The sequence below is a fragment of the Sinocyclocheilus grahami genome, unplaced genomic scaffold (genome assembly GCF_001515645.1).
Source record: "Sinocyclocheilus grahami isolate Dianchi unplaced genomic scaffold, SAMN03320097.WGS_v1.1 scaffold1120.1, whole genome shotgun sequence".
NCBI classification, from domain to species: Eukaryota; Metazoa; Chordata; class Actinopteri; order Cypriniformes; family Cyprinidae; genus Sinocyclocheilus; species Sinocyclocheilus grahami.
This window is the reverse complement of record NW_015506299.1, coordinates 95098-116772: the sequence shown is the minus strand read 5'-3', so window position 1 is coordinate 116772 and position 21675 is coordinate 95098. Positions and strand designations below refer to the sequence as shown.

General features: G+C 36.0%; 3 protein-coding genes across 4 annotated transcripts; 1 reads left to right on the top strand and 2 right to left on the bottom strand.

Moving 5' to 3' along the window:
* Positions 1–2192: 2192 nt before the first annotated feature.
* Positions 2193–4161, top strand: LOC107566995 (apolipoprotein M). Its single transcript, XM_016252579.1, has 7 exons — positions 2193–2395; positions 2491–2630; positions 3059–3132; positions 3345–3452; positions 3678–3776; positions 3907–3945; positions 4031–4161. Exons 1-6 carry the CDS (start codon positions 2270–2272, stop codon positions 3933–3935), a joined length of 576 nt encoding a protein of 191 aa, XP_016108065.1. The 5' UTR covers positions 2193–2269; the 3' UTR covers positions 3936–3945; positions 4031–4161.
* Positions 4162–4823: 662 nt separating this feature from the next.
* LOC107566994 (transmembrane protein 71-like) lies at positions 4824–9276 on the bottom strand. 2 transcript variants are annotated; one of them, XR_001606578.1, is made up of 7 exons: positions 8701–9276; positions 8427–8612; positions 8255–8321; positions 7827–7885; positions 7234–7283; positions 7036–7116; positions 4825–5662 (listed from the first exon to the last, which is right to left on the bottom strand). XR_001606578.1 is itself a non-coding variant. In XM_016252577.1 (6 exons), the coding sequence occupies exons 1-6, from the start codon at positions 8900–8902 to the stop codon at positions 7093–7095; spliced, it is 588 nt and encodes a 195-aa protein (XP_016108063.1). In that variant the 5' UTR covers positions 8903–9276; the 3' UTR covers positions 4824–7092. The 2 variants fall into 2 exon arrangements, 1 of the variants encoding a protein (XP_016108063.1); XM_016252577.1 differs by having other exon boundaries at positions 4824–7116.
* A 7035-nt stretch (positions 9277–16311) lies between these two features.
* On the bottom strand, positions 16312–21388 carry LOC107566989 (intraflagellar transport protein 57 homolog). Its single transcript, XM_016252570.1, has 12 exons — positions 21162–21388; positions 20905–21053; positions 20410–20584; positions 20202–20320; positions 19939–20029; positions 18991–19062; positions 18609–18728; positions 17683–17754; positions 17443–17574; positions 17282–17344; positions 17009–17075; positions 16312–16909 (listed from the first exon to the last, which is right to left on the bottom strand). The coding sequence occupies exons 2-12, from the start codon at positions 21039–21041 to the stop codon at positions 16731–16733; spliced, it is 1227 nt and encodes a 408-aa protein (XP_016108056.1). The 5' UTR covers positions 21042–21053; positions 21162–21388; the 3' UTR covers positions 16312–16730.
* Between the last annotated feature and the right edge of the window lie 287 nt (positions 21389–21675).

Genomic DNA, 21675 nt, shown 5'->3' with positions numbered 1-21675 from the left:
TAAATAAAACTAAAACTTAATAAAAGACCTATACAGACTTACACATAGTAAGAAATGGTTATAAAAACTGAAACAGAAGTGAAACAAGTAGTAGGAAAGAGGAGAAATAAAAAGCGATACTTATCCTTTGCCGGTGTCCCTGCCCGGTGGAGTCGCACGGTAGAGCTTTTTTATACCCGTTTAACAAAATACTAAATTAATTCAGCTGGACACTCTTTCCTTATTTTTAATTAAAAAATTGAATTTAAAAGTCCGTAAAAGTGATATTGATTTTGAGCCTCTTTGAGATGGCACAATAATGCGCCGTTCACTTGCAGAACGCAGGCTTCTAGAGGGCACATAACTCTGAAGTAATGAAGGTAAATGGGTGCAGAGCCAGTGGTGGTTTTGTAGGCAAACATTAATGCCTTGAATTTAATGCGAGCAGCTACTGGTAGCCAGTGCATATTGATGAACAGTGGTGTGACGTGCATTCTTTTCGGCTCATTTAAAATTAATCTTGCTGCCGCGTTCTGGATTAATTGTAAAGGTTTGATAGAACTGGCTGGAAGACCAAGAGAGCATTGCAACAGTCCAGCTTGGACAGAACAAGAGCTTGAACAAGGAGTTGTGAAGCATGTTCTGAAAGAAAGGGCCTGATTTTCTTGATGTTGAATAAGTACAATAAGTACTATTATCTAATTGAGAAGTACTAGTATCTATTTAATAGGTACTAATATCTAATGAATGAGTACCAGTATTTGAACTAGTATCTAATGAATAAGTACTAGTACCTAAAGAATAAGCACTACTAAAGAATATGCACTAGCAGCCAATGAATACGTAGGCTACCTAATGGAATAGATGATAGTATCATAAAAACTAAGTATGAGTAGCATGAAAATAGATGGGTTACTAGTACGTTTTAAGGATTAAATATTAAAATATCTTACCATATATTAAAATGAATACTTAACTTTAATTAAAAAACAAACCTACATTATAAAACTGAGTTCAGTTAAAAATCATTCAAAGCCATCTAGCGAACCTGAATTTTGAAATTTTCTGAAACCAAAGTTCAAAATAGTATGACAAAATAGGCAACACGTGACATTCTACTCACTGTCCACATCCTCAGGAATTATACTTTTTGTTTTGTTTTGTCCAAATGTATTTATTTTCCATTTTCAAAATGTACTTAATTTTCAATACATTTTAATTTTATATTTCTTATTTATTTTAATCAACGTTTTAATTAAATTTTTATATAGGCCTACCTCTTTTTAAAACACTGACTAGATCAGGTGGTAAGTTCTTTTTTTTGTATATTGCAAAAAGCAAACAGCAATGCATTTAGATAATTTAACTTTTGACATTAAAAAATAGTCTCATTTGCTGAAATCATAACCTTAGCGCAGTGTTTTACAAATGTATTAACCAAGAGTAATATATGAATTGTGAGAAACATGGAGCAAGATAACCCAATATAATCCAACCCTGCATGTATGTGACACTGTACAAAGATACCGGATCTTTGAATTGTCCCAAAGATATTTGATCTTTGAACTGTCAAAGACCATTGCTCTGTTCTTCAGCAAGATAAATTACAAATAGTAATAATAATAACAACAACAAACACTTAGTGACATCAATAGTTTTTTTTTTTTTACCTCTGTAATATTTTTGTTTCATTTTCCTGTGGCAGGCACCCATCAAAAGTCATTTTTAAATATTTCCACAAAAGTTTCCACAGAGATGTCTATATAGGGAACATATTTCAACACGCTGGAAATAAGAGGACCTTGAGACAGTGGCAAGGCTGCATTTTGCACTGGAGAGCAATGCAACTGATGCTCCAAAGGTCACAAACATATTGAATGAAAAATTTAAAGCAGAAGTCTTCATTTCCTTTCTTTTTAATCTCATTACTGTCTAGGAGAAACAGTTAGTGCTCTCTTCTATATTTCTTTCCTGTGAGTTCTGTTGTTGTTGTTTTTTACCATCAAGATTTATTTGTGAGACATTGCGAAGACTAAACCACATTGTCACATTATCTTCCATTTGAATGGCTTTGCATGTATATTTTTGCAGGGTTGCGTGGGTAGAGATAGTGGTCCAGGACAAGGTCAGATGTTTTGTGGTGTACTTGCACATTGCCCTGACAAACACACTATCAACCATTACCAGACTATCTAACAAACAGAAAAAGGCTAACAAATCAGGGTGAAAGTCCCCTTGAGCACTGTATTAAAACATCTCCGTCAAAGCAGGCAATCTCACTGATGCAGCCATGCTTATGAGCACATTATGGGGTGCTGTGAGCTCACTAATGGGCCTGTTTTACTCTGGGATCCAGGTCATGGTGCCATGTCTTCCTCCAGCTCCTCTCTCCACTGCTGTTATTAGTACTGATGAGGTAAGAAGCTTGAAAAGCCTTTATTCCTAAGCCTTTAGATCTTATTTGTGTGTGTATTTATTCCAATATTTACTTTAAAAATTCTTCCTGTGCAGTATATGGGCACCTGGTATTTTGTGGCAGCAGCTGCATGGGATGAAGATGATCTTAAGTCCTTCAAGATCACCGACAGCTCTATTCTTCACATTCAGAAAGGTGCTAATGACACCCTGACAGTGACTGAAAATGCTCGCGTGTGAGTGGAAAACTGCACACACACACACTTGTTTATACTACTTTGTGGGGTCCTAATGTCCCCACAAAGATAGTAAAAACAGAAATATACAATAAATATAGATAGTAAAATCAGAAATATACTGCTTTGTTGGACCCACAAAGACAACCTCTTATAAATGATAATAAAGAATGTTTTATAGAATGTTAAAAGTCACTATAGTATGGTCCTAATCTACACTAAACCTAAACCTACCATATATACATACATACATACAAATGTTAAAACAATAACAATCTATAAGTACATTAAAACAATCTTGTCTGATTTAAGGACCCCACAAAGTCAAACTTTCCTTATTTTACTGTCTTTGTGTGGTCAAGTGCACACACACACTGACATTTGACTGTTCTATTATTTACTATATAAAATCTTTTTGTTTATCACAGTGGAGATCAGTGTCAGAAAAATACTTGGAGCTACTTTGCTTTGTCTGTGTCAGGCCCTTTCCTGTTTAGAACCGGTAGGAACTGATATACAATCTGATCAGTCTGAAACAGTAATTCAGCACTGACTATCCATGTTTTACACTATATAATGAGTTGATATCAAGCAATATTATTCCATGAGATCCATTAATAATCTTTATCATTATTTTTTTTAGTTGTTATTATTTAAAAAAATAAATGATTTCTTGTGATTTCATTTCCTTTTTAAAATGTATCGTGTAAGCAGATTATGATGCTGTTGCGCTGATCTGGGATGGCAAGCTCATAAACTGCCCTTCATGCATTATAATATTGCTTGTGGATGAAAACGAGGAAGCCAGTGCTATGCTATTTGGTCAGTATCATGTTTGATCTTTGTATTCTTTCACTTGCATGATCAGAGCAACATGTTAAACTGTACAGCAATGGAAACATTTAATTCAATGTGCACCCACCCCGAAACCTTAAAGTAAATCTCTAATACTGTATGTGTGCTGCATGTAAAGTCACCAATGCAAAGTGATCCAGTTATACAACAGACTTGTATTCAAAATGAATGTCTGTCTGTCCCCCATTGCAGCTCGTAATGAAAACACACCAGATGAAGTGATACAGGAATTTAAGTCAAAAATGGAGTGCGTTTATATGGAAGACTTCTTAAAGGCACCTCTGAAAAATGGTTTGTGTCTGACGCATTTGAATCTTGATTGTGTAACTTAAGTAAAACAAAGACAGGCAAATATGACGTGTGACTGTAATTCCACAGTTTATGTAAAACCTATTTATCATATCTGTATGATTTATTTTAGGTTATTGTAAACTTGATGAGACTGCTTAAAACAGAGGTGGTAAGTGCAAACACTGTTTCAAAACTGTTTAAACTGAAAATGACATTTTTTATAGTTTATAGTGCATAATTTCTCACTCTTAAAGGTCATGGGCAGATGCAGCGATCTTCACACTGCAGATCTACAATCAATTACTGAATTGATGGAAATTAGGTTTCACTGTTTCGGGTTTAGTGACTAACTGACTGATTAAATGAAATCAATACTTCAATAAAACAATTTGTTTTGTGAGTTTGTGAATAACAAAACTTTGATTATTGGTATTAATATCATTATCATGTACCTGAGAAGGTGAATACAGATATCTCACAGCTACATGTCCAGATGCACTAAATCCATATTAAACACACAAATCCCAGAAAAGAATATAATTAAATATATTAAATGTTAGATAACAGATTAAAAAAAAAAACCCAGGATAATTTGTTACAGGGTTTTTCCTCCTCTCACATTTTAAATATCTGAGTAATTTTTCCCAAAGCCCTGTTTAATTTCTCTTCCTGCTACCATAACATGAGACTATTTTTATCAAATTCATTGTGTTAACAAATAGACCAAATTGAATAATATCTGGAGCAAATTTGTCAAAATGTGTAAATTCAGTCCATCAATCAATGCAGGCCCATTATATTACATATTAATTACATTAGCAACAACAATCAACTGCAGTGATTCTGATCCAGTATGAATTTTAAAAACAACAATATTAAAGAGTATCCTGGCTAAAGGAGAATGTGTTTGATTAAAGCAATAAACAAAAACTATTATATGTAATACTTTATTGATGAAAATTGACAATTTATCCTTCTTTTTTTTCCAAAATACACTTTAAAACTATTAACCTTAAACACATTTGTTTTAAAGCCTATCACTCCTTTAATACTTTCTAACATGGCAAATTATGTTTGTGCAAATTACATAAGATTATAATCTATAAAATAAGATTATATTTTACATGAACCACATACACTTCACATTTTACTTTCAACATGCAGTGGAATAATACATAATAACTAAAGTTTTTACTATTTACAGTAATCTTTATCTCTTCGATTGTTAAATGCAGTTACAGGTTCACTGCAGTCATCAGTTCAAAGGCAGGGAAATAATTTTATATAATTTGCCTCACTGAATTCTGTAACAGATTACTGATCAGTGAACACATTACGAGGCTTGTTTAGTACAGGAGAATGTGGAGAATGTGCTTTTTGCACTTCCATCTTAATTTTACTACATGCTTTGGCATGAAATTACATCCAATCATAATGTCAATGGTTTAAAGCAGCCATATTGGAAAAATCCTGCCTTTTAACTCTGTACCCAGTGGTTTATTAATTCTATAATTTGAAAAATATGAATAAATAAAAACACATTTCTTTCTTTTCTGTATTTTTTTCAACATTTTTTATCCCATTTCCGAAGGGATACAATGGACTAATTGATTATATCCCTCATCTAACTGATTGTTGTATTAACAATAATAATTATTATAAATATAGCTGCAAGCAGCATTTACGGACCAAAAACCTTATTTTAATGATTTGTAAATCTGATTGGACATAGCATTGCTGGTAAGGATTTAAGGACAAGCACTTTGAAGTCCATAAATAGAATTACTTATAACTTTTGCCCAATAAGTGGCGTCTTCAGCCCTTTAATATTACATGGCCATGTATGGTTTTGCCAGAAACAGCTTAAATCCATTCAGCATCCTCACCTTTAAACTTTCTGTGCTTGACCCCTAATAATGATACATATTCTACAGAACATTTTACAGTAAATATTGACTATTTTATAGATATATATTAATTCTTGATTCATTGCTCACGGGTGCTACAAAAGCATTTACAGTAAACACCAAAGACAGTACAGTTCATATAAACACATTAGATATCTATTGGCTAAGATAAATGCATTTTAATAATTCACTTATTCACCTTGGCTTGGTCTCAAACATGTTTGCGTTCAGATTTCTAGTTTTAAACCTCTAAAATTGAGAGTCGACTACTTTAAACACTTAATTTTATCCTTGCTTTGCTTTTGTTTCCTCATGAATCTCTTTGTTCTCTTCAAAACAGAGCTGCCTTTAAAAAACTCCACTGTCTACAAACTTTGAATCTTTGTGTAAAAAAAAAAAAAAGTTTTCATCATCCTAATAAAAACATCAGAAGCTAGCCATTCCCTTCAGAGGATATAAGTTCATGCATTTTGGTCATGTTGTATAGACACTGCTTTTTACTCACAGTTAAGCTTAACTTTCTGTGAGAGCAGCTGCCTTGTACGAATGCGACAAAATTATATACTTATTATACAGTAAATCGAGAACATGTTCTTCTTTGGCAGCACTAATTCCCTGCAAACAATGTTCAAAAACAACAGCTTTAAATCCTATTGTAAGTGCAAGGTTTTTATAAAAAATCTAATTATTGCGCTCCTATTAGCAGCACTCTGTGCTTAAAATTTCAGCCCTCTTAAATCACACAGCATGGATGTGTGACTTTTACCCAGGCAAATGGCAATAACACTCCTCCTGTTTCGTATAACAAAGGCACTTGACAAATATGAGGCATCTGTGCAAAGTTAAGCTGGCATTTCCTTTGCTACAACTTATCAAAAGTTAAAGATTTCCTGCAAAGCCATTATATTAAACTATGTTTTGCAGTAAGTTTTATTTTTTATAATCTGATAATCTGACTAAACAAGCTGGGCAATAACACATAATGCCCTGGTCACCATGTTGAAGAGTCTAACCAAGCCAAGCTGATGCATTTCGCTATGCTGTGTCATGCAGGGCATCTCCACTGACTCATAATGCAATCCAGTCTTTCCTTTAGGAACATTGATCAAATTCTTAAACATTTACTGAATGGTCATTCTGCATTGATATGTCCATCTATTTTAAAAATGCATGCTTATCTTAGCACGTAAAATTTCCTGTGACAGTCATCTGCCATCACTTGTTCCGTCACTCTTACTCTTCAGTAGTTATTATATTCAGAACTCTTTAGCTGATCAGTGAAAACACCACTACAAAAACTGATCTACAACTAATATTTAACTCTGATGCAGGATGTGTGTCCACAAACTCACTTCCTCTGGACAGACTTCACACAGATGTGTGTAAGTGTGTGTGTGTGTGATTCCTCCTCACTCGTTTCTGGAGGTGATGTCCTGATGAAGAGACACAATATGGATGTTAAATTCATTATTTGGTCCCATTTTTTGTCTCTGCGTAGAGAAACTTCATAAAGTCAGGAGTTTATTATTAATTTGTACCCAGATTCTCACCTCAGTTTTTGCTCTCCTCCAGCGCACTGCGGTTCCAGGTTTAGACATACCTAAAGGAGAGAATGATTTTACAATATTTTACCCATAAAATAGTAGAGAAGTTAGGTTTATAATATAACTGTTGACTGCTCACCCTAAATCTAAATGGTTTAAGGGGGTGTATTCCTATTATGTTATTGAACAAACTTGATACACAACAGTAACAAATCTTGATACTGATAAAGAAATCAACATGAAAACACACACACACACACACACACACATATATATATATATATATATATATATATATACATTACTTGTCTTATTGTGAACAATTCATTGGAGCAATTTATTTAACAAATAAAATAAATCTTTATAACTTTAAAATATATAATAACTTTTCAGTATCTTTCCCATAAACACCTGTTTTTTTTTGTGTAACTCACTTTTACCAATCAAATGAGGATGAACAGAATTTACAAAAAGTCCCATGCTACATGTTTTTTTTTTTTTTTTTTTGTCATTGATGTATATTTTTCATTAAGAATATGTCAGATTATGTAAGCATAATAGTGACTAAGCTTGCTATTTTACTTGATTTGTTTACTCACATATAGATGAAAGCAGAACCATGAATGCCACTGCTGCAGAAACACCTCCCAGCAGCCACCTGTGAGGATTATGATGTCATTAATCTATTACAAGTAAAGCTCGGCACAATTCCACAACAAATGAGCCACACAGACAGAAATCTCACTGGCTGTGTCCAAAATCACATACTCTCTGAGTAGGTACTTCTTTTGGATAAGTAATTACTTTGCAAGAAAAAAAAGCAGAATTATAATATATAAACAGAAAAACTACAAGGTCACAATTATGTGATAAATTAAATTATGAGATTTTTATTTATTTTTTTATTGCGTGGTGGAAACAGGCTTCCTTATATTTTTGGATATTTTTCGGAATACAGCTTCTCTCTCTCTCTCTCTCTCTCTCTCTCTCACACACACACACACACACACACACACATTTTCATTACCCAGAGGAGATGGCAATGCAGAGGCACAAAGTAAGGATGAGGAGAAGGACTTTCATGAGTACAGTTTCTGAAACAAACAATCAAAATAGTTTTCAGCCGTTTCTATTTTTCCATATTCATCAAAAACTAGGCAAGGACTGAAGCTGGAGCTCTTTCATTGAACCTTTCTCACCTGATGTCTTGCTGGATGAGCTGTAACTATTGAGTTGACACATGGATGGGGGAGGAACATCTAGGAGGCCACTCACTGGTTGGCTGAATTGTTCATGGGCGGAGCATGACTCACATGGAGGCTCCTCCTCTTCTAACTGAGTCTGAGGAGGCACTTTATCAGGGGAGGAAATAGGACCTGTGGGATCTATAAAGAAACACACATCTTCACAAAAACTGAACAGGCAAATATTTTAAACTAGCTGTGTCAATGCCAAAACTAGAAGCCTTCTAACCATAGGTGAAGCTGATGGGTGTGTTTGTCTCATAGCTGTTTTCCAGCTCCTCCCATGATGATGATTGGAATGGGGTGATGGGGACAGATCTTCCAAATACATTTCCTTCCAGCCAGGATTGGCACGATTGGCTCACATCACTAAGAAGACTGGCCAGTGATTTTTTTGCCCGGCGCTTTCGTCTGAATATGCTAATAGGCATACACACACAAAAAGGGTTTATTATTCTGTCAGATTTAAAGTTGCTTTTTAATCCTGGGAGACACAGGCATTGATATTCATGACATTAGGGCACCATATATATCTCTTTAGGAAGCCATTAGTTATAAAAAATATTTTGTATAGGCCAAAGTTGCATCAAGGTATAATTTGGAAAAACGTGGCAAAATTGCAACTCTGGGCATTTAGGGTTGTAAATATTAATAATTTTTGTACCATTCACTGAATAAACTCCACTGTGTTACAACAACAGAAAAAAGTTTGACCCATAATGCCCAGAGTTGTATTTTTGCTAGGCTTAGAAAATGGTTTCAAATATATGTACATTCAAAATTTCAGTGCATATAAGACTTTATCACAAGGCATACAGAAGAAGAAAAAAAAAAACAAAAAATAAATGGTTAAGAATTAAATATGCAATATAGATTATATGGAAATGGAATTAGAGGCATTCTTTTGTGCAATGCAAAGAAATGAGGCCAAATGAGAGGAAAGGTTATTATTTATACTACTTATATATTTTTTATAACTGTCTCCTTAAGTATTTTTTTCTTGTTAATAGTTGTGTAAAATAGATCAAATGTTCAAAAATAAATGTATTTCATGAAATAAAATGAATCATTGAATTAAAAATGGGGAGGGGTGTCTGTCAGGACGTAAAGGGAGTGGGATGGGGAGGGGGATCAGGGAGCCATTATGATCGAAATGGGGATGATGCTGGCAAAGTAGGTGGAGACCAGTTACTGTACTTCCTGTTAACCACTTCCTGGCTGGAAATAAACTGATTGGCTGAACAGAGTGTTGTGCATGTGTGCACGGCAGCTGCTATCAGAGAAGCAGTGGAGACTAACGGCAAAGAAAGAGGGAGGACAATAACACATGCTCTCTCTTGCTCTCTCTCGCACACACACAAAGCAGCTCATTTGTTTTTCTTAAAAATCTGTTCCCAGAGTGATCACATGACACACTTCTGCAACTTATGTTTGTGTTTGAACAGAAAGTCAGTCCCCAAAACCTTCACACTAATTTCCTGTAGTCTCTGTGAGCTAGAAACACGAATTGACATTTTTAGCATAGCTGAAAGTTGCAAATACATAAAAACAAGGACAACATAGCATGATGAGATGTTGATATTGCAGCAGAGTGTAAGTGAAATGAGTAGCTGCAATATCAAAGCTCATTACAGAAATGCAGGCCAACCACAAAACCACACATGCATAGCCACACACAAACAGAGCTCAGAATATAAATAAACTATTTATTTCTGGCAATTGTTATTTCATAATTTATCCATTTCTATTACTTTATTTCTTGTGTCCTCACTTATTTAATAAGAAATTGTGATTGTGATTTAACATATATGGCTGAAGAGAAAAAATATATATTTAGCAGCATATTGTACAAATTTGCAAACACTGAATTTGTCAATTCTGTTAATAACAGTTGATGATGTAATTGCGGTTTCAAATTCTTTTAGTGGTTTTATGTTTTCTAAGATGTATCTGTTTATTTATTTATTTTAAATCTTAACGTACTTTGGTCTACTTTGTAGTTTTTATTAATAAATAAAATGGTCTAGCCTACCTTACAGTCTATGGTCTACCTTTCATAAATAATTTTACTTAATAATAGTAATAATAATGTTCAAAAATAAATGTATTTCATGAAATAAAATGAATCATTGAATTAAAAATGGGGAGGGGTGTCTGTCAGGACGTAAAGGGAGTGGGATGGGGAGGGGGATCAGGGAGCCATTATGATCGAAATGGGGATGATGCTGGCAAAGTAGGTGGAGACCAGTTACTGTACTTCCTGTTAACCACTTCCTGGCTGGAAATAAACTGATTGGCTGAACAGAGTGTTGTGCATGTGTGCACGGCAGCTGCTATCAGAGAAGCAGTGGAGACTAACGGCAAAGAAAGAGGGAGGACAATAACACATGCTCTCTCTTGCTCTCTCTCTCTCTCTCTCGCACACACACAAAGCAGCTCATTTGTTTTTCTTAAAAATCTGTTCCCAGAGTGATCACATGACACACTTCTGCAACTTATGTTTGTGTTTGAACAGAAAGTCAGTCCCCAAAACCTTCACACTCATTTCCTGTAGTCTCTGTGAGCTAGAAACACGAATTGACATTTTTAGCATAGCTGAAAGTTGCAAATACATAAAAACAAGGACAACATAGCATGATGAGATGTTGATATTGCAGCAGCGTGTAAGTGAAATGAGTAGCTGCAATATCAAAGCTCATTACAGAAATGCAGGCCAACCACAAAACCACACATGCATAGCCACACACAAACAGAGCTCAGAATATAAATAAACTATTTATTTCTGGCAATTGTTATTTCATAATTTATCCATTTCTATTACTTTATTTCTTGTGTCCTCACTTATTTAATAAGAAATTGTGATTGTGATTTAACATATATGGCTGAAGAGAAAAAAAAATATTTAGCAGCATATTGTACAAATTTGCAAACACTGAATTTGTCAATTCTGTTAATAACAATTGATGATGTAATTGCGGTTTCAAATTCTTTTAGCGGTTTTATGTTTTCTAAGATGTATCTGTTTATTTATTTATTTTAAATCTTAACGTACTTTGGTCTACTTTGTAGTTTTTATTAATAAATAAAATGGTCTAGCCTACCTTACAGTCTATGGTCTACCTTTCATAAATAATTTGACTTAATAATAGTAATAATAACAATAATAGAATATTTTAAAGGAGATATCAGAATAATTTATCTTATTTTACTCAGAATAAATACTGGTCTGGTGTGATATTTATGCGAAATCTGACGTCCACATTATTTTCATGCTGCGTTCAGACGCGACGCTCCTCGAGTCTTTTGTTGCGCGGCCTGAAGCAGATACGTGATGCGCGAGAAACATTCACTCATATATAAAGCTGGGAGTTTGTACTATGATAATCGTACAATTTAATAAATCTAAAATCTCACAGTGTATAAAGATCATATCGGCTATAAAGTGATTATGCCGAAGCTTAATGCTATACTAACATCCGGTTTCTTCTTCTCCACATTCTTTAACACTGAATGTGGTTTCTACTGTACAGAACATATGAAACTAAGATTCAGAAACAAGAGAAAAACATCTTACCTAAACCGCGGAGAATGCGGATAGCGGTATAGATCAAGTCTGTCCGCTTACCTACACACTGACATGCATGAAGAACCACGCCTACTGTGTGAGAGAGAGAGAGAGAGAGAGAGACATTCAGCCATTTCCAGGCCCAGGGAAATGTACTGCTTATGGGTGACTTATAGAACCCGTGACAAATTAGATTTCATAGAAACACAAGGCAGCAGATTCATTACTGGCAATAATAGCAGATTTTTTCCTTCTCACCCTCCCAGACAGAACTGTGATCAAACAGTGAACTCTCACGGAAGGCAGCTGCTGCAGCTCTGTCAGAATCTGTCACTGTACATCGTCAATGGAAGACTGCGAGGAGACTCACTCGGTCGCTTCACCTACAGCTCAGCTCTTGGTAGCAGCACTGTAGATTACACAATCACAGATCTCCATCTTTCCTCTTTGAGAGCATTCACAGTCAAACCCTTGAAACCTTTCTCAGACCATAGTCAAATCACCCTCTATTTAAAGCAATCTGAAACATTACCCAAACCAATTAGGACACCATATCAAATGCACAAAATTATGTCTTTCAAATGGGCAGAAAATACAACAAAAGTACAAAAGTACAACTAATGCTACTGAATCGTCAGAAATACAGTCCCTCTTACATTCTTTCCAAATACAGGAATACCCTAAAAATCAATTCGGCATCAATCAAGCAGTGAAAGATATAAATTACATATTCTATAAGACAGCACAAAGAAGTGATATGACCATTATAAAACCAAAGAAAAAGAAATTGGACACGGACAGATGGCTTGATTCAGACTGTAAGGCTGAAAACAAAAAAACAAGCTCAGCCCGGAAAAAAAGCTCAGTTTCTGCAAGACCAGTTTGAAGAGATCGGAAAATCAATACATTCAAACAAATTCTGGGATAAATGGACATTATTAAACAAATCAAATCAAGAAAGTGAAAAAGTGACGTGACATGTGGCCAAGTATGGTGAGCCATACTTGGAATTAGTGCTCTGTATTTTAATCCATCCAAAGTGCACGCACACAGCAGTTGACACACACACCGTGAACACACACCCGGAGCAGTGGGCAGGCATTTTTGCTGCAGCGCCCGGGGAGCAGTTGGGGGTTCGGTGCCTTGCTCAAGGGCACCTCAGTCGTGGTATTGAAGGTGGGAGTGACTGCTGCACATTCACTCCCCCCACCCACAATCCCTGCCGGTATGAGACTCGAACCCGCAACCTTTTGGGTTACGAGTCCGATTCTCTGGCCATTAGGCCACGACTTCCCCCCAAGGAAGATCTGGCTATCCAAGATGGCGAGATATGGAAGAATCATTTCAAAGAATTATATAGCTCAACTGAAATTCAAAACTCTGATCAAAATGACATAATTAAAAACTAGACATTTTTGAAAAATCAATAAAAGCAAATCAAAACCCCTTAGATTTCCCCATAACACTGAAAGAGTTAGAAGATAAATTACGGGTCCTTGAGCCCAAGAAAGCCTGCGGTGTTGACGGCATCCTGAACGAGATGCTGATACACACAGAGCAAAGCTTCAAACTGGCCATCCTGAAACTCTTCAATGATGTTCTGTGTGTAGGGTTCTTCCCTGAGATCTGGAACCAGGGCCTCATCAGCCCCAGCTACAAGAACGGAGACAAACTGGACCCCAACAACTACCGAGGCATCTGTGTGAGCAGTAACCTGGGGAAGGTTTTCTGTAGCATCTTAAACACAAGACTGTCAGACTTCCTTATCAAACACAATGCCTTGAGTAAATGTCAAACTGTTTTCCTCCCAAAATGCCGCACATCTGATCACATTTTTACACTACAAACACTAATTGATAAATATGTACATCAAAACAAAAGAAAAATTTTCGCCTGTTTTATTGATTTCAAGAAAGCATTCGACTCAATCTGGCATGAAGGATTATTCCTAAAACTTATCGACAGCGGAATAGGAAGTCAATTCTATGACCTGATCAAATCCATGTACACAATCAGCCAATGTGCAGTTAAAATTGGAAACAAAAGAACTGAATTTTTTCTTCAGAGGCGTGGAGTGAGACAGGGCTGCAGTTTAAACACCCCCTCTTCAACATTTACATTAACCAATTGGCCAATGTTTTAGAACATGCTCCCATTCAAGGTCTCACTCTCCATGACACAGAAATAAAGTGTCTTCTTTACGCAGACGACCTGCTTCTTCTGTCGCCCACTAAAGAAGGGCTTCAGGACAGCCTGTATCTGCTGGAGGATTACTGTCAGACCTGAGCCCTGACAGTAAACCTAAAGTCATGATCTTCCAGAAACGCTCCAGATCTCAGGGACTAACACACAAATTCACACTATATCACACAGAACCATTGAAACCACAAAAACATACAATTACCTCGGCCTAAAAATTACTCCAACAGGTAACTTTACTTTGGCTGTGAATGAGCTCTAAGAGAAAGCTCAAAGGGCTTTCTATGCCATAAAAAGTTCAATTGAAATCGACATCCCAATCCAAATCTGGCTCAAACTTTTCAAATCAGTAATTGAACCAATTATGGCAGTGAGGTGTGGGGTCCATCTATAAAATTTGAATTTGTAAATTGGGAAAAACATTTTCTGTAATTAGATTTCTGTAAAAGAATACTCAAAGTCCAAAGAAAAACACCAAATAATTGATGCAGGGCAGAATTAGGCCAATACCCTCTCCTTCTAAACATCCAAAAAAGAGCCATCAAATTCTGGAAACACCTAAAGACAAGCGACCCCAGCACATACCATTATAAAGCCCTGAAGCACCAAGAGCTGAGCCTCACGAAGAGTCCCCTCCTTCAGCTGCTGCTGAGACTGACAGAGATCAGCCAGCCTCAGGACTCACACTCACTCTCAACCATTCGGCCCACACAAATCATCAACAGAGAAAGACAAGTACATCACCCATTGGATAAACACCATTGAAAACAGCACAAATTAGAATGTTATTCGGCACTAAATCGAGAGTACACCAAGGCAAACTACCTGAGCACAGTGACCGATGTCAAACTCAGGAAAACATTGATGATGTACAGATTCAGCGAGCACAGTTTGTCTGTAGAGACGGGCCGGCGCAGACAAACCTGGCTCTCCCGTGAGGAGAGACTCTGCTCCCACTGCAGTCTGGGAGAGATCGAAACAGAGCTGCACTTCCTCACAAAATGCCCCAAATACCAAGCCATCAGAGACCTCTACTATCCCAAAATGAATCAAATATTTCCCCAATTTATCATTTGTAAAAAGTCAAATGTGCAAATATTACTGCAAAATTTGTAGCATCGTGCCATCACCTGAGGGACAAACACAATCCAGAAACACACAGCCAATAGACACTCTCACAGGCCAAAACTGAAATACTGTTACACATGTACATAATGTTCCATTTCTCAGTCCAGCAGTTGCTACAGGAAAATCGTTATTGTTATTATTATTAATATTTTATTTTTTTCCCCCTATGTATCTTTGGGTATATATGACATTTCCATATTAGTTATATATTACATATTAGTTATAATATATAAATAAATGTTAAGATGTTCTAAAGTAAATGTTCAGATGTTAAACCATTCTCTTTGTTGTCTTAATGCTTTGGCAATACATAATTTATTTTTGTCATGCCAATAAAGCTATTTGAATTGAATTGAACTGAATTGAGAGAGAGAGAGAGAGAGAGAGAGGAGGGGGCGCTGTTCAAAACAAAACTTCTCTGAAGAATACAGTAGTGCACCAAAAATGCAAACATATTTGATCAAATTAATACATAACTTCACATACTTGTGCATATAGTGCACAAGTAGGAATGCATTAGTATTTATAATTAAGTTCGTATATTTGAAAGTCACTCTGCACAAGTCTAACATCGTTTAAAGGGATAGTCCACCCAAAAATGAAAATTCTGTCATCATTTACTCACCCTCATGGCCTTCCAAACCTGTATGAGTTTCTTTCTTCTTTTGAGCACAAAATTAGATATTTTGAAGGACGTGTGTAACCAAACAGTCAGCGGTAGCAATTGACCTACAGTATTTTTTTTTCATTCTATGGAAGACAATGGCTACCATCAACTGTATGGTTACCCACATTCTTCAAAATAGCTTCTGAGTTCAACAGGCAACTGACACAAACCTGTAACAGTAGTTCTGATTTTATTTAAGCTTTTAGTGCCTGTGTCAGTTACACGTTGTAAATTTGTAGATGGTTCATGTGATTATTATTAATAATTTGGAATCACAGTTAGGATTTGTCATTCAACAAAATTACAAAAAGTTCATTGTTCCTAGGCTGAACACAGACTCAACAAACATTTCCTCAGAATGTGGACTGATAACTTGAGTATGTGTAAATGAACTGAAGCAGACCAGAATAATCTCTAGTGTTTCTCTGCAGTGTGTGAGGATGACATCATGGAACAGTGGCATGTGTGTGTAATGCTCAGCTCAGGGGCCTCTATTACCAACATCCTTCTCTCTTTCTCTGGAGACAGTTACGCAAGTTAAAACTTCTACAAACTTTGAGAGCAAAGGTTCCAATAGTAAGAATATTTATTTTATTGTTCAATACTAGATATTTTGCTATTTACACTTAAAAACTTATTTAAACACAAATTATTTATATAAAATGTAACCAACACATACAACATCACCAGAGTGTGAGACTCAGTAAGGCTGTGTGTTGGGCTCTAAGAGGTGTGTCGCATGCATGTCTCTGGTCATGTTGTTTTTCTCTCTGAGTTTGGCTTGTAGTAACGTGTGCTCCACCACTCCCATCCGAACATCCATCTGCTCAATCTCCTGCTTCAGCTTGGTCAAACTCTGACGGATCTTCACCACTGGAGCTGCAACACAAAACACATTAACAAGCAGAACCTACAGCTCACATAAACAAACTGCATCATCAGTAGCTTGAAAGAGGGTTTGTTGTGTGTGTGGTTTACCTCCATCAGACATGCTGCTGCCTTTCTCTTCCATTTCCTGTTTGACTTTTTCTAGCTCCTCGCTGATCTGAAGTAAAAAGAAATACGCTTTATGAATGTTATTTGAATATTGTTTGGATATGTGAACATAGTACGGCTGTATACAGCATTATGAGACGCATTCATTTATGAAAAACTACTGATGCTGTTATTTGCTACTGTGTGGAAACCAGAAGATGGTGAAATCATTGTAATAACAACACTGTGTTACTGTATTGTTGTTTTCAGACTCACCTCAGCCAGAATCCTGGTTCTCTCTGTGACGCCACCACTGGCTTGCTGATAAAGCTCCTTTACCTGAGGGAAAAAACACATGCAACATTTGACATCCTAATATTTTGACTGGTTTAAGGTTAGTAATAATGATTTAGGTTTTGATTGGTCGAGATGTACACCTTGTTGAGCTGTGCTTGTGCCTGGCGGTATTCTGAAATAAGATGCTCAAGCTGAGTGTTAAGATATTTCTCACGACTGCTCACTTTCTCCAGTGTTTTACTGATGTCTTCCCTCAGCTTAAACAGACAACCCTGAAAACATCCACACATATACATGCTTAAATGGAATATTTCACATTATTATCTTTTTTTTAAAATATATTTTGAAAAACATCAGTGATGGATTGATGGATGGTTGACCTTGGCGTCTTGCAAGGATGTGTTGATGCCGTCTTGATGTTGATGCATTTGATCAAGATGAATCCTCCAGTCCTGAAACAAGTTAACCAGTATTTCAGTCAATCAGAGCTTCTCCATCACCATAGAGGTGACATACTATGATTTAAGGTTGACGTATTTGAGACCTTGTTGTCAGTTCGAATGGTGACTTTAAGGTGTGGAAGAACTCGCTCCACCTCCAAATTCCACTCAGCGGCATCAACATCTGACTCCAGAACCACCGCAGGCCTCGATCCACTGAGTTTCTAAACACACACATCTGCCAGTTGTCTTTTATTGTACATACAGGGTAAAATGTTGTTTACTAGTTCTTTGTTTAAAATATTAATAAACGTCCCTCCTAACGAAGTATAAAAAGACTGTGGGCTCTTCATGATTTATAGCACAGACACAAATATCACCTCACATATAAAACAACTCACTATCTCCAGAGAAAGTAATTATTCCTTTCAGGTTTATATCATGTTATTATATGCATCACATGCTCTTATGTCAAATAAAACTCACACTCTGATTGGTTCTGGTCTTCAACGCGTCTAAATCAAGGCCATCCTCTTCCTCATACTCCTCATCCTCCTGCTGAAGATGCACATTCATTCACTTTACACACGAGTCTGTGTGTGTGATTCATGTCTTCATTCACTTTACTATGTGAATAAGAGGTGGGCGATATAAGCAAACATTTATATTATAATATTCTAGATTTTAGTTAAAATATATCACAATATAGTACAAACTGTATTCCATTTTGCCGTCTTGATGTTGATGCATTTGATCAAGATGAATCCTCCAGTCCTGAAACAAGTTAACCAGTATTTCAGTCAATCAGAGCTTCTCCATCACCATAGAGGTGACATACTATGATTTAAGGTTGACGTATTTGAGACCTTGTTGTCAGTTCGAATGGTGACTTTAAGGTGTGGAAGAACTCGCTCCACCTCCAAATTCCACTCAGCGGCATCAACATCTGACTCCAGAACCACCGCAGGCCTCGATCCACTGAGTTTCTAAACACACACATCTGCCAGTTGTCTTTTATTGTACATACAGGGTAAAATGTTGTTTACTAGTTCTTTGTTTAAAATATTAATAAACGTCCCTCCTAACGAAGTATAAAAAGACTGTGGGCTCTTCATGATTTATAGCACAGACACAAATATCACCTCACATATAAAACAACTCACTATCTCCAGAGAAAGTAATTATTCCTTTCAGGTTTATATCATGTTATTATATGCATCACATGCTCTTATGTCAAATAAAACTCACACTCTGATTGGTTCTGGTCTTCAACGCGTCTAAATCAAGGCCATCCTCTTCCTCATACTCCTCATCCTCCTGCTGAAGATGCACATTCATTCACTTTACACACGAATCTGTGTGTGTGATTCATGTCTTCATTCACTTTACTATGTGAATAAGAGGTGGGCGATATAAGCAAACATTTATATTATAATATTCTAGATTTTAGTTAAAATATATCACAATATAGTACAAACTGTATTCCATTTGTTATATATATATATATATTTTTTTTTTTTTTTTTTTGTTTGTTTTTTTTGTTTTTTTTTTTGCTTTTGATGTAAAGTGTGATGAAATACCATAAACAATCTAAAATCTTAAAACAATGATAAAAAAAATATATATATATATTATCTGCCTGCCATTGATTTTTATGCAAACCAAAAATTCTAACATTTTTTTTGCTTACTCCATAAATTATGTATTGTTTTGATTTGTCTTCTATGGCATACTGGAGAAGTTTTTATTATTTTTTAAAATTGATTATTATTATTATTATTATATTGTATAAATATATATTTATATTTATATTTAAACCGTTATATATCCAGTACATAACATGCACATCTGTACATAAGTCTTCTGCTTACTCCATCGATGTATAAAGTTTTTATTTTACTTCTACTTACTTTCCCTTTCTATCCTCTTGTTTTATATGCATGTATATAATTACTCCGAACTCCTGGAAATCATACCAAATTCCTTTTATATTTGTGCACACTTGGCAAATTTGGACTTTTGCTTGAAGCAGATCTAATCAAAATATATAAATACACTGTTAATCCAAATATAATTGAATAAATCCTGAGCTAATTTCCTCACAACCGTGAAAAACACTTCTAATATAAAAGCTTGCCAGATAGCAGCAGTAACTCAGGAAGGTGAAGCTTAGAATAGTGTTTGCGTTTAACTCACAGTCACTTCTTCCTCCACTTTACTGAGTGTGAGCTCAGCATCATCTTCCTGCACACACTCCTCTTCCACCTCCACAGACGGGTACAGAGGCCTGATAGAGAGAGAATACCAGCTGCGTTAGTGTGTATATAGTGGGAAGAGAAAGTTTGTGAACCCTCTTGAATTTTGTAGTTCTACAACAAGGTTATATGAGACCTAAAGCAGCATAGAACATCATACAATCAGCTCTTGATATGTGTGCGTGTGTGTGTGTGTGCTGTTACCTGTTCCAGGTGAATCCTTTACTCTTTAGTGCCTTTTCTACCAGCTGATCTAGAACATAACAGACATGTTCTCCAGATCCAGACTTCAGCTTAGATGGGGGGAAATCGACTTGGCCACCCTACAAAAACAGATATACAGCGATAATCAAGAAACCCAAATACTTCTACACACACTTGTAAGGATGTTATCACCATGATAACGTCTCACCAGGGCACGCAGCTCGGACAGGATGTTGGAGACGGTGGCGTTGGGATCATCGTACTCCTGCGGTGTGTCAAACGGCCGCCCGCACAGAGAAATCAGCCAGGCAGCAATTACACTGAACATATAGAACTGCTCTCCAGAATTGGACAACATGTGAGGGCTAGAGACAAAATAATGCCTGAAAAACAGAGCATAAAAGTGCTTATTTTGATTCAACAAAGATTGATCCTTATAAGTTTAAATAATAAGTAACCCTAGAAATGTTTGTATTGGTTTGAAGGTTACTATCACATTCTGTTTTATGCTCCTTGAATAAAGTAAGAAAAATGCCTGATCTGTTCTTGATCACAAATTATTTTTACATTTTATTTAAGGGCTTTTGAATTTGTATATTAATGTCAATAAGATTAGAAGATGCAACATGTGAAATCAAAAAACAACAACAACATGATCCTGCCTTATAATTCACACATGAAGTAGCTATTCTAAATCACTCACCTAGACAGAGGTTTGATGTTGTGTTTATCCAGAACATGCTGTTCATAATCCAGAACCTTGAGTTTATCCAGCAGATCCTCCATCAGCACGAACATCTGATAAACTGAACCGGGTCCGCGCTCTTCCTCCTCCGCCATCCCTGTCTCTGTCTGTGTTCATATTCAACAAGCTTTATTGGCGAGGCAAAACGGATTTAAACTTAAATAAACATCACAGATATACATATATAATATATAAACACAGACACATATACATACATGCTTCTTCTTCTTCGTGTGTTTTTTTTATCAGTCGTTTCTGATGCACAAGCTGCAAAAGGGAACTCGGGATGTTGTAGTTACTGTCGCCAGGAATGACGTCACACATTGGACATAATAGGAAACAAAATAATAGAAATGAACCGTGATGGTTAATAATAAACAATGGGTAATAACGAATAATACAAAATATATCATTGGTAAAGAAAATGGCACTACTGTGCTGAAACTCTTATGAGTGTTTGGCAGCTGAAAGTTTAGAGAATCTCAGTGCTGCCACACGCTGGAGCGGAGAAGAAAAGTTCTTGTAGGCAATGTAATAATATAATAAAATATAATATAAAGTCGACACTATCAAAAGTTAGAACTAGATACCTGTCATTTCCCTTGTTACCTAAAATGAAAGAAGTACACTTCAAAACAGCAATCTCAGGAACATCTTTTTTTTTCAATTATACTACTGTTAAATCCTTTAGGGACAGATTGTATGTAATTTATTGTAAATTAATTATTT

Bases quoted from the DNA above. Each gene is read 5' to 3' on its own strand.
- LOC107566994 (XM_016252577.1), bottom strand. From the start codon at position 8,902: ATGCCTATTAGCATATTCAGACGAAAGCGCCGGGCAAAAAAATCACTG. The intron at 8,322-8,426 runs GTGAGAAAGGTT...TGTTTGTTTCAG, and splicing joins CTCATCCAGCAAGACATCAG to AAACTGTACTCATGAAAGTC. The intron at 7,117-7,233 runs GTGAGAATCTGG...TCTCTTCATCAG, and splicing joins GGAGGAGAGCAAAAACTGAG to GACATCACCTCCAGAAACGA.
- LOC107566989 (XM_016252570.1), bottom strand. From the start codon at position 21,041: ATGGCGGAGGAGGAAGAGCGCGGACCCGGTTCAGTTTATCAGATGTTC. The intron at 20,030-20,201 runs GTAACAGCACAC...TCTCTCTATCAG, and splicing joins AAAGGATTCACCTGGAACAG to GCCTCTGTACCCGTCTGTGG. The intron at 17,755-18,608 runs GTCTCAAATACG...AACTTGTTTCAG, and splicing joins CCATTCGAACTGACAACAAG to GACTGGAGGATTCATCTTGA.
- LOC107566995 (XM_016252579.1), top strand. From the start codon at position 2,270: ATGCTTATGAGCACATTATGGGGTGCTGTGAGCTCACTAATGGGCCTG. The intron at 3,133-3,344 runs GTAGGAACTGAT...TCGTGTAAGCAG, and splicing joins CCCTTTCCTGTTTAGAACCG to ATTATGATGCTGTTGCGCTG. The intron at 3,777-3,906 runs GTTTGTGTCTGA...GATTTATTTTAG, and splicing joins AAAGGCACCTCTGAAAAATG to GTTATTGTAAACTTGATGAG.